The following is an 11,137-nucleotide window of genomic DNA, read 5'->3' on the forward strand; positions in this document are numbered from 1 at the left end:
CATAATTATTTTGTACTTTTGTACCAAAACTAGGGCCGTCTTAGTCGTATTCGCCGAAAGCCCACAAAGTTAAGAGTCCGTCCCTGTTCAAATACAATAGCAACAGTTACCAAACACTTTGTACATTACTTTGTGTCAATACACATTTTAAATAATACCTCAATATCTGCGGCATATGCAGAGATAATCGTTAAAAATTATAACAAAAATTATTAATTGACGATCGTAACTACTAGCGCCACACTTAGTCCCACTGTCGCACCAAAATTCGATGATTACGCCATCTCGGTAACCAAACAGATTTTCATTCGTGTTTACATGTGCCTCAGTCGCTATTGGTCCTTTTCAATATACAAATATTTGTAATATTTGTATAATGCATGGCTCACTCTGATAAATTGACTGCAACAATTTTAATACAAAAATGGAAAGTAATAATTTGTGTTGCAAATATTGTAGTGAAAGTGTAGAGGATTTAACTGCAGAAGGTTTGAAATGTATCGAATGTAATGAATACGTTCACGTTAATTGCCTGAAAAGAGGTTCAGTGCCTGGTGGATTATTTGGAGATATATTTTACACGTTCGTGTGCATAAACTGCACGAAAACAGATCAAGAAACGTTTGTTCGGGATCGAATGCCATGGTAAATTTTGTATAATTATTGTCCCAAATCAAATTATTAAATTTATTATTTAGGTTCCAAGCAATTGTATTAGTTCTGCATCACATAAACAAAAAGAATCCTGGACTGGCTCGCAAAGGATATTTCCATTGGAAAATGCATTTGGCTACACTCATTGATAAACATTGGGATATAATATTCCCTAAAGATTTGTATGTATTATTATATAATATTAAAATCTGTTTATTAACTAATTGGTTTGCAGCAAGAGAAAAAAGAAATGGATTGGTACAGTCTCCGGAACGTTATCACATTATAGTCCTCACTTTTTTCACTCTGGAACTGCTATTTTTGGAGAACAAGGCTGGTGGACGTTGACATTTCCAAAACTAACACCAAATACAATCATGAAAATTAGTATGTTATTAAATGAAGGAAAATTATAAGTTAAATCATCATGTGACATGTTTCAGACAGTGAATTTTTGTTGAGAAAACAAAAAAGTAAAGGTTCACCATCGGCGACATCTGATTTTAATATAGTCAATGACATAATCAAATTAAAAATCTTAACCACTGATTTCCAACAATCAGTTTTTGATAATATAACCGTAGATCAAAATGAAGAAATTGTGATAGATGAGACTCCAATAAATGTAACTTCATATTCTGATGGTTCAGAATCTGCAGCACCTGTAAGTATTATGTTTTAGTTTATAATTTGTCTTTTTATTGATTGATAAATTGTCTTTTAGATCAATGTTAGTAATAACAAATTGAAAAAAATATTACTTCCAACTGTTGACTCTTACAATGAGTGTTCCAAAAAGTTAATGAAAACTAATGCTGGGGCAAGAAAACCAGTAGCTGATATACCAATTTTTGAAGTTAAACCAACGTTGAAAGAGATTGAGGAAGAGAAGATTAGGAAAGTCGAGAAAATATCGATAACGTTTATGGATCCTATGTGCCATTACAATACTTCACTGAAAAGTAATTTGGATTTACATTTTTAGAAATTTTGATAGTAATATGTTTTTTAAATTGCAGAAATCTGCGTTAACGAAGGGCTACAAATTCGTCATAAGATAATGGGTAATATAAGGGAAGACACGATATTATCTCCCTACTCTAGTCTATACTTAAAACCGTACATTCGAAGGGATGTAGCAACAACCCCGACTTGGTTGAAAATGATGGCAGAAGTATTGATCAAGAGCAACAAAAGTGATTCCAATTACGTGTTACCTGCACGTTCTTCCGTAGATTACGTTTATGTTCAGCCCTCTCATATACCGGCCATAAATAGTCTGTGCAATCAATTCTTCTGGCCAGGAATAGATTGTGAGTGGATTCATTTAGAAAAAATATAGTACTAATTAGTTTAATTTGCAGTGACTGATTGCCTACAGTATCCAGATTTTAGTTGCGTCGTTCTTTATAAAAAGCTGATCATTGGATTTGCGTTTATAGTTCCTGATGTTAAGATACATGAAAATTATATATCCTTTGTGTTTGTTAGGCCGCAATGGAGGAATTGCGGTATCGGTCGATTCATGATCTATCATCTCATACAGGTAATTAATAATTAATCTATAATTATTATAAGATTATATTAAAATATTTATAAATTTCAGACGAGTATGGGAAAGGATATTACTCTACACGTATCTATCAATAATCCTGCTTTATTTCTCTATCAGAAATTCGGATTTAAAGTGGAGCACGTCGTGCAAAATTTCTATGAAAAATATTATCAAAAAAATTCGAAAGAATCGAAACATGCATTTTTCTGCCGGCTAGAAAGATAATGTTTATTAAATATTATGTTTATTATTTTTAAAAAAATGCTTTTTGCTATGATTACCTTTGCACTTATATAAATTTTATGTTTTAATTTGAAGAAGCTGCATTTTCAAAAATATTCTGATGCCTTGATATTGCCTATATCAAATTCAGGACGTTTGGTGGATTTTTATATTGTTCTATGAGAAGGTTGGCAACGCTTGTTTGGTAATTCTAATTTTTCTAAAAAAATGTCATTTGTCAAAAGCAATTAAATACTGAGAAAGTTTTTTTTTTATATATACATGGAAACAAATTGTAAATAATTTTATCGAAATATTTCGAGCGATCCGTTTCTAACAGGATTTAATTGAATTTCACGAGCACCTCATCCTTTCCTACCTTAACTTTTCCTTCTCGTCCATAACCTTACTTGACCTGTCAAGTGAAACTAATTATCAAACCAATTACAACATAAACATATAGGAATTAATAAAAGTATTGTTGTTGCAAGAAAAACTACGAAAGCTGTGATTTGTAAGAAGAAGGAAAAAAAACACGAACGTAAAACTTGTGATGTGTTCAGTTTTTTGTTTTGTTTGGAAAATTGTCCAGTAAATCTTTTTGTAGTGTTTATGATGTGAAAGTAAACAAAACATTGATGATAACTCAAATGAAGAACCTGCAAGTTAGTAACAATATGATCAGAGGAAATCAAGGGTATGTTGATTCTGTTTGTTATTTAATCTAATAATAACTAATTTCATCATTTGTTTTTAGACTAAATGGATATACCAAAGTTTCAACTAATTCGTTGAATAGTAAAGTTATTGAAAGTTTCATAGGCAGAAATATTTTGGAGCACAATGCATTAGTAACAGAGAATGCAGCAATTGCTAATGAAGCAGGTAACAATGATTTACAAGAATCCACTAAACTGTTTTCCATCAAAGACGTATCTAATGATGAAGAATTTGTATCTAAGATAAGAATGCACAGTATTATAGGTAATTGAATTAGTTCTAGTTTCAGAATTCAGATTATAATTGATAAATTTTAAGGGATAGGCAATGAAGAGAGTATGCAAAAAAGTAAAATTACACAGAGTTCAAAAGTTCGAGCAAAGATATGTAATTTTAGATCCACACATCATGAAATCCTGCAACGGATAGACCAAACACACAATGAACAGTTTAATAATTATCAGAAATATTGGTTTAGTGCAGGGCTCGAGGTAAATTAATTGATATCAAATAGCATAATTATCGTTTTTGCAATTGTGTTTGTTTCTCTTTATCAGAGACTGAAAATAGAAGAAAAATCTAGAGAAGAACGATTGGAAATAACACGTTACGAACTCCGTCGTCACCTCAAACAATTGACCAGAAGTAATGTGGGCAAAAAATCACCACATCTCTCTTGGAATTCTTCTACGTCAGAGAGTTTTAATATCAGAAACGCTTCAACATCGATAGAGTTGCAACCACCATCACCAATGGACAGACTAGTGGAATCGAGACCTTGCGACAGTCCGAATTGCAAAAAACCGGCATTACCGTGCGCCCGTAACTGCACTTTACACATCATGCACAATACCGATCAAGTTCTGTTCAGTTACTGCACAGCAAAGTTTGCCGATAATACGCAATGCTCTGTACCGGTTTTCGATATATTTCATGAGCTGCCACTTTGCGTAGAGCACGCCAGGAAACGAGTGCGTATAAAAAAAAACGTAATTTTAAAAGCACACAATTTTCTAATTGCATTTGCAGGACAACTACAAGATGAACCAGGAAGCGAAACCAAAGAAATTAAGAAAAAAGGTCAAGTCTTCTGCGATGATAAGGCCTCAAAAGCGAAACAAAAAGAAGAAAAAAGCTGTTATCAATAATATTAGTAATAATGGCAACAATATTATTGGACATCACATCGAAGTGCCTCCGTGTAATATTATCGAGAGTTCCGAAATTTCCGGTACGTTCCTCAATATTTTCCTTTTCTTTTGGTTTTGTTTCAACTATTGGATTGTTGTTGCCTTTTTTCTTTAGATGAAATATTGACTGATGTTCCTGACGATTCTGAGGACTTGGGCGAAGATATGGTGGAACAAGTATTAGCTTTAGAGGAGGAACCATTGGAGCTGACCAATGTCGATCAAGTTTTGGTCACTCAAGCGACTCATCTGCTGGAAGAAACGGACATCACAAATGTGTTGAGTACCATACAAGTTGAAGAATTTAATGATTTTTTTACAGGTAAGTTCATGTTTTTTGATAGGTGGCAATATTCACTTGATTGAATTATTGTATATTTTTAGTGAATCGAAACGGTGATTATGAACCAACGCGAGAAGAGACCGAAGAGCTGGAAAGAGCTTTGGCTGCTGTGGATAACGACGTGAAATCTCTGGAGAAACTGAGCCAATCGCAGGGCCTGTTGGGGGAGTACATGGACGATCACAATCTCGTCGAGTCTCTGGTGCAATCAAGTATAGTGCCGGATGTGTTCCATAACGGTTTCAATACGTGCGGTGACAATATGGTGGTGGCACAGACTTCTCGTTTACTATCCGTTCAACCCCATTCGCACTCATAACGTTAGGATACTAAAAAAAATTTTATACGTTTGTAAAAAAAAAGTCCTCGATAGTTTTTTTCTTCTATTCTTTTTTGAACTTGTAAGTGTCGTGTGCGAAGAAAGAATCATAAATATTGATATGTGAACTATTATTATTAATTTTTTTTTGTTGAAATGAAAAAATAAGTGTCCAGTGTGTGCTGCTTAATTGTCGTCGTTGGTAGAAAAAGAAAGGAAGAAAAATGGATAAATTTAGTGCTATACCGTAGGATATAATAACTGAAGTGTATATTAAACTGCAAGCGTCGACTTGTAGATACCTCAAGAATAAGAAAACTTTGCATATTAGGATCAAGAAACATAAGGCAGTACACGTTATTTGTAGATAGTGAAGATTTGCATTTATTTTATTTTTTAAATTAAAACTCAAGTATGAAGTGACTTCGACGGTCATTATACATTGACTTGCCACTGCAATAAGAGGAATTTTATCTAATTTCATTACAAACTAAAAAAGAAACAAACAAAACAACAAACCTTTAATTAATTATATGAACATTATACGCTTTTAATTTATTAATTAAATCAAGGAAGGAACAACCCATTGATATGAATATCTTTTTTTTAAGTACACGTTTATTCTAATTGGACGCATCTCTTAGATTATCCCTAATTTAATTGTAGTAGTTATTTTTTTTTTATCATGTGGATTGATAGAGAAATAGTTGAATGAGAATGAATGAGTTCATAGTTTTTTAAGTGTATTTTAATTAATTTCTTCTATAAACAATGCATTGTACTGATGCCTTTATAATTCAACAAAAACCATAAAAATAGGTACGTACGTATCAACAATAAATTAAAAGACATTTAATAAATAACCGATTATGCCTTACCGAATATGTCTATGAATTGATTTTCTAATCTATTTACAATATCCGTAAGTTGTTTTTAATAAAAACGAATACAATCATAAATATTTTTATTATTCAATCAACTTAAACTGTTGTGAAATGAAGTAGTATATAGATTGGATCGAAAAGATACTGTGCTTTCATCCATTTGGCTGTAATTGACGTTCAATTTTGTTAGGCGGGATTTGGATTTTACTGTTGACACGACGATTTTCGAGATCATGAAGAGCGAGTGTGGCACGCGTAAAAAAAAATGAAAAGAGTTATTGGAGGATGATAAGTGGAGAGAAGATGAATTTATTTTTAATCCCATAGATAAACCAGCGTATGATAATCTAGTGGATCAAAACGAAATCCGTAGCATTTTCTGTATGAAATAGGTATAACCTCGTGAAGCTTAAATGCAAGACGGTCTTGGAAACAATTCATAGGCTACGTTTTGCGCTTGAATTGATACCTGGTTATCATCTTTGACAGAAGGTAATATACCTTCTGCACCTAGACATGCGGCCGCGTGGAAATTGCTGCTCTCATTCACAGCAAACGAGCGAACGCACACCCGGGAGGAATAAAAAAAAATAGGGAAAATTTAAGATTGAAGGAAATGCTATGATCTAGGTACCTGTAACGTGACATGACATACAACCAGAGAGTCGAACCGAAATTAATCTGGAACGATAAACTCCAGATTCGGTATCGGTTCGTCTAAAAATTTCGGTTTCGGTTGAAATTCAAATTTAAAATCGAAAAAAAGCAATTTAATTTGGTTAGTTAATTGAAAATACAAAAGAAATAAAAAATAATTAGTCACTGGTTCAACAATATAGTTCGAATGTCTATATAAATAAACCAAAACACTAGCACCGACATACTACCATCAAAGAGCATACATGAAAGAAAGCGATTATGAATTAATTTAATGAAAAAAAAAAAATTGAACCGAAATTAACCATAATTAAAATTTCGTTCCGGTTTCGGTTTTTGACTATCTACATACAACAAATTTAAATCAATTCTGAAACATGAACGAAATATACGTTTACATAATCCATAATATCATATTCAAAAATACGATACAAATTTGTAATTACAATAAAAATAAAATTGCACTTTGAACATCATTATAATATTTATCAAGAGAGGAATAAATTTCAACTTCTTTTAAATTATTTTTTCATTCTTTTTTTGTATGTATATTTGTTTATACATAATATTTTTATAAAACATGTTTTTCTAATTATTTTTTTCTATAATATGAATCTGTAATATGCAATGCATTCCAATATAATCAAGTGGTTTTAGCTGTCCAGCATTGTTCCTACTCTATAGGCTTTGAGTAATCGCCAATATAGGGAAAGGATAAATGCGAACCGGAGACTCGGGTATTCTAGGAAAGGATGGAGAGTCCTCGGATTGGTTATTAATTGTGTGTGTTAACTTAAAACTAATGAGGAATATAGGCAAAATGGACTTATTACAAATATAACTTAATCTAACATAACGAAAGAGAGAACTAACTATTATAATAAATTTTACTGTATAAATTAGTTGTCTAGCAACGATTTTACCGTAACTACCTAATTGGACATTTAGGATAATCAATTGCCACCTTATTATATTATTTGTCTACGGTTTTTGCTTTGTAATTCTATAGTTTGATCCACTCAGCAGCAATACCTGAACGTTCACAGTAAAAAGGAACAGATCGAGCGCAACAGTCCAGAGGTGAACTTTATCTGAGGTGAAAGAGAAACACGTAGGAATGTGTTAGAGCCCCACAGATATGGATTAGTACAGTGATTCCCAAAGTGGTCTATATCGACCTCCAGGGGTCTATGACAACCTGCAAGGGGTCTACGTCAGCGAAAATATATTTGGGGGTCCATGAAATAAAATAGGGGTCCACAGTAGTGTATCTCAACATTCACTTATAGAACCTAATTAACTTACATTATACTATCTTATAATATAAAGACATATAAATTATTTATAAAAGTACCTATGAAGTAAAAAAAATATTATATATGTTTATAAAATTGTGTAAGTTGTAGGATGTAGGCATTCGCTTTGTGGTCGCAATACAATTTGAACTTGTAAAAACCTGCACATAATGATATACCAGTATCATCTTGTTACAAGAATACGCGCAGTCTCAGCGCAAAGATCTTAATAATTATAAAGATGTCCCAATAGAAATAATAAATTTACAAAAAATCAATATCAGGTAAGTAGGGGGTCTACCCAAAACCGAAAAACATGGCAAGGGGTCTACGACACAAAAAAGTTTGGGAACCTCTGGATTAGTACAACCGACGACAAATGGAAAATCACTCGAAGTGAGTGATTGAATCGTGAGCCAAGCAAAAGCTCATTCGATCCATACCCAATGCCTAACCTTAACCAGGAAATCAAGATGAAGTTAATAGTGAATTTCGCCCAAGCGAAGAGAAAACTAGAGTATTGAAATGGCAAGAGGAGGAAGGAAGGTGTTGGGAATGGCAGAGACCCTGTCAAAGTAAACTGACTAGTCTGCGAATTACTGGTACCCCCATAATAGACATATCACCAGTTACGGTGGGTCGCGCGGCGGACGGGCGGAGTGAAGGGAACCAATGCCAATCAAATACAAAAGATTTCTATAATAACAATTGAAGCTACTTTTAATTATCAATGTTAAAACAAATATATACGATAAAATTGAAAACATGAAGGGCGACAGGTGGATCATGGTAGTGTGCAACAATTTCAGTAGGGATAATTTAAAAATAGAATGAAATAACCCTTAAGATAAGCTCTAAGGGGGAGGGTAAGGGTACTGAAACATCCTTTAATACAAATCTACAATTGTGCAGAGAGAGTCTATCGTCAAGTCTTGTTGACGTTACATCCACCGCTGAAAGCAGAAAACATAAAAAGCAGACAAATACATTACATTTGCCACTAACTACTCATACGCAAAGTTAATAAATAGAAATTGATCACATTGTTTCAATTTTGAAACAAAATGATAATTTCCATTATTAACAAAATAATAAAAAATAAATTTGAATGTGTTTTGTAAAAGGAACGTAAAATAAAAGAGGAGATGTAGGAAATAACAAATGTTTAATTAATAATGGAAATCCAAAATATTTTATTCAAGAATTTTAGTCAAGTACCTAACAAATTGAAAATGTTAATGAAGATTTAACATTTTCTTAAAAATCTATCGAAAACTCGTCACAATCATAACAGCAACTAACGTTCATTCAGATCATACAAAAACAAACACAAATCGAAACACTTTTGCTCATACATTCAAACATACACAAACAATTGCGAGCTCGTTTGCAAACCAAAACAACACACCAACATACAATATTCGAATTTTGGATATATGAGAAACTTTCCAAAAACTGATAGAAAAACGAATTTGCTTAAGGGTGGCCAACCCAAATTATAGAATATCCTGAACTATAATATATTGAATATTAAAATAGCAAAGAAGTAAAATTAAAAAACAAATAAGGCAGATTATAATAATCTGTTGCGTAATTAAGTAAGGATAAATATTTCAAAATAATAATAATTAAATAATTACCATTCAGTCTACAACGAGTAAAGTATATTGAAGCCATTAAAACTTCAATAAAATTATACATATGTAGAACCAAAATCAAGTTAACATTATTATCATTACGAAATAGATAAAATAAAATCACATTCAAATTAACGAAACTTAAATTGATTAAACACAACATACATTTGGTAGCGACCACGCTCCTATATTGACCATAGTCAATTTGGGTTTCCGTCGTCGTAGTTGGTTCGGGACTTAGATTGAAAAGTGAGAAAATAAACTGGGAAAGATACAAATACTTATTAGAGAACAGCTCACCAAATGAACCAGATTATGATGACTTCCAAAGGAGAATTTTAAGTACGGCCAAGGAATGCCATAGATCAGCATCTTCAAGTTCGAGGCCACCATGTCCATGGTGGGATGACGAATGTGGCAGAGCAGTTGCCAAAAGGAAGCGCTTAATCGCCATTTTTCATAAGACTGGTCGTTACGAACACTTTTTACGAGCTAAACAGCAAATGGCGATAACAAAAAGGCTCTTAAAGAAAAAGAACAGTTTCAAAGACTTTTGCGACAATTAAGCAGGGAATCAAAGCCCTCGGAGGTTTGGAGAAAGATTAGGGCATTCAAGGGATTCACGAATAGTCTGGGTGGAGTGTCATCTTTTAACTCAGAGTGGACTGAGGAGTTTTTGTGCAACCTGGCTCCAGATTATGTTCAATCGCTGGTGGACAACATATCACTTGCAGAATTGGAGGCAGTGCTTATGAAAGCTAGAGTCACGGCGGTGGGTGCGGATTACATTTCGTACCCAATGATCAGGGCACTCCCCCTAAGATATAAGAATATTTTAATAATTTATTACAACAAATTTTTAAATGGTGTTGCCATCCCAAGTGTTTGGAAGGAAATTACGATTCGTCCTTTTTTAAAGCCAGGAGCACCAAGCTCCCTTTCGGCCAGTTACCGACCGATTGCTCTATCCTCATGCTTGAAAAAAACATTTTAGTCGATTATAAAAAACAGAATGGAAAAATGGTGTGAAGAATTCCACCAATTACCTGATTTTTTCACGGGCTTTCGAAGAGGTCGTGGGGCTCAGGATAATATAGCAACGTGGCTTGCTTTTTAGATATTAAGTCAGCATATGACAATGTGTCCATGGATATTTTAAAAAATGTTTTAATTTGTAAGTCTTCCATCACCGCTTATAAATTGTCAGATGTCCCTTTGTAGTGAAAGGTCAATATCGGTGGCAGGCCCTAACCGAATCACTAGAAAATCTTTTATTGGACTTCCGCAGGGAAGCCTCCTGAGTCCGTTGCTCTTTAACTTATTTATTAGTGATATTGATGTTACGTTGGTGAACGGCGTAGACATGTTAGTCTACGCAGATGACATTGTTATCTACGGGAGCGGAGCTAACATATATAATCTGGTTACTAAAGTGGAAAGATGCCTAAAGAATATACTCAGTTTCCTGAAAAATAAAAACTTATCTTTGTCAATGGAAAAAACAAGGTGCGTTCTTTTTTCACGTAGTTCTCCAGTCTACGTCCCGCCAATCATACTGGAGGGACGAGAGTTGGAATTGGTTGGAGAAATTAGATTCCTGGGAGTGTGGCTGGACAGTAAACTAGCTTGGAAGAGACAGCTGGAAAATACTCAAAAAGCAT

At 33.5% G+C, this 11,137-nt stretch overlaps 2 protein-coding genes across 3 annotated transcripts; both read left to right on the top strand.

Annotated features, from left to right (window-relative positions):
- Positions 1-344: 344 nt before the first annotated feature.
- On the top strand, positions 345-2,434 carry LOC108568487 (cysteine-rich protein 2-binding protein). Its single transcript, XM_017929607.1, has 8 exons — positions 345-645; positions 699-836; positions 890-1,041; positions 1,098-1,318; positions 1,379-1,616; positions 1,674-1,967; positions 2,019-2,200; positions 2,261-2,434. The coding sequence occupies exons 1-8, from the start codon at positions 425-427 to the stop codon at positions 2,432-2,434; spliced, it is 1,620 nt and encodes a 539-aa protein (XP_017785096.1). The 5' UTR covers positions 345-424.
- A 250-nt stretch (positions 2,435-2,684) lies between these two features.
- LOC108568543 (INO80 complex subunit D) lies at positions 2,685-5,228 on the top strand. Of its 2 annotated transcripts, none has more exons than XM_017929716.1 (7): positions 2,685-3,128; positions 3,189-3,415; positions 3,470-3,642; positions 3,709-4,122; positions 4,181-4,382; positions 4,457-4,663; positions 4,726-5,228. In XM_017929716.1, exons 1-7 carry the CDS (start codon positions 3,070-3,072, stop codon positions 5,001-5,003), a joined length of 1,560 nt encoding a protein of 519 aa, XP_017785205.1. In that variant the 5' UTR covers positions 2,685-3,069; the 3' UTR covers positions 5,004-5,228. The 2 variants fall into 2 exon arrangements, with proteins under 2 accessions (XP_017785205.1, XP_017785206.1); XM_017929717.1 differs by having other exon boundaries at positions 3,476-3,642.
- Positions 5,229-11,137: the final 5,909 nt, after the last annotated feature.

This window comes from Nicrophorus vespilloides, unplaced genomic scaffold, assembly GCF_001412225.1.
Source record: "Nicrophorus vespilloides isolate i.1.1-1 unplaced genomic scaffold, Nicve_v1.0, whole genome shotgun sequence".
Taxonomy (NCBI): Eukaryota; Metazoa; Arthropoda; class Insecta; order Coleoptera; family Silphidae; genus Nicrophorus; species Nicrophorus vespilloides.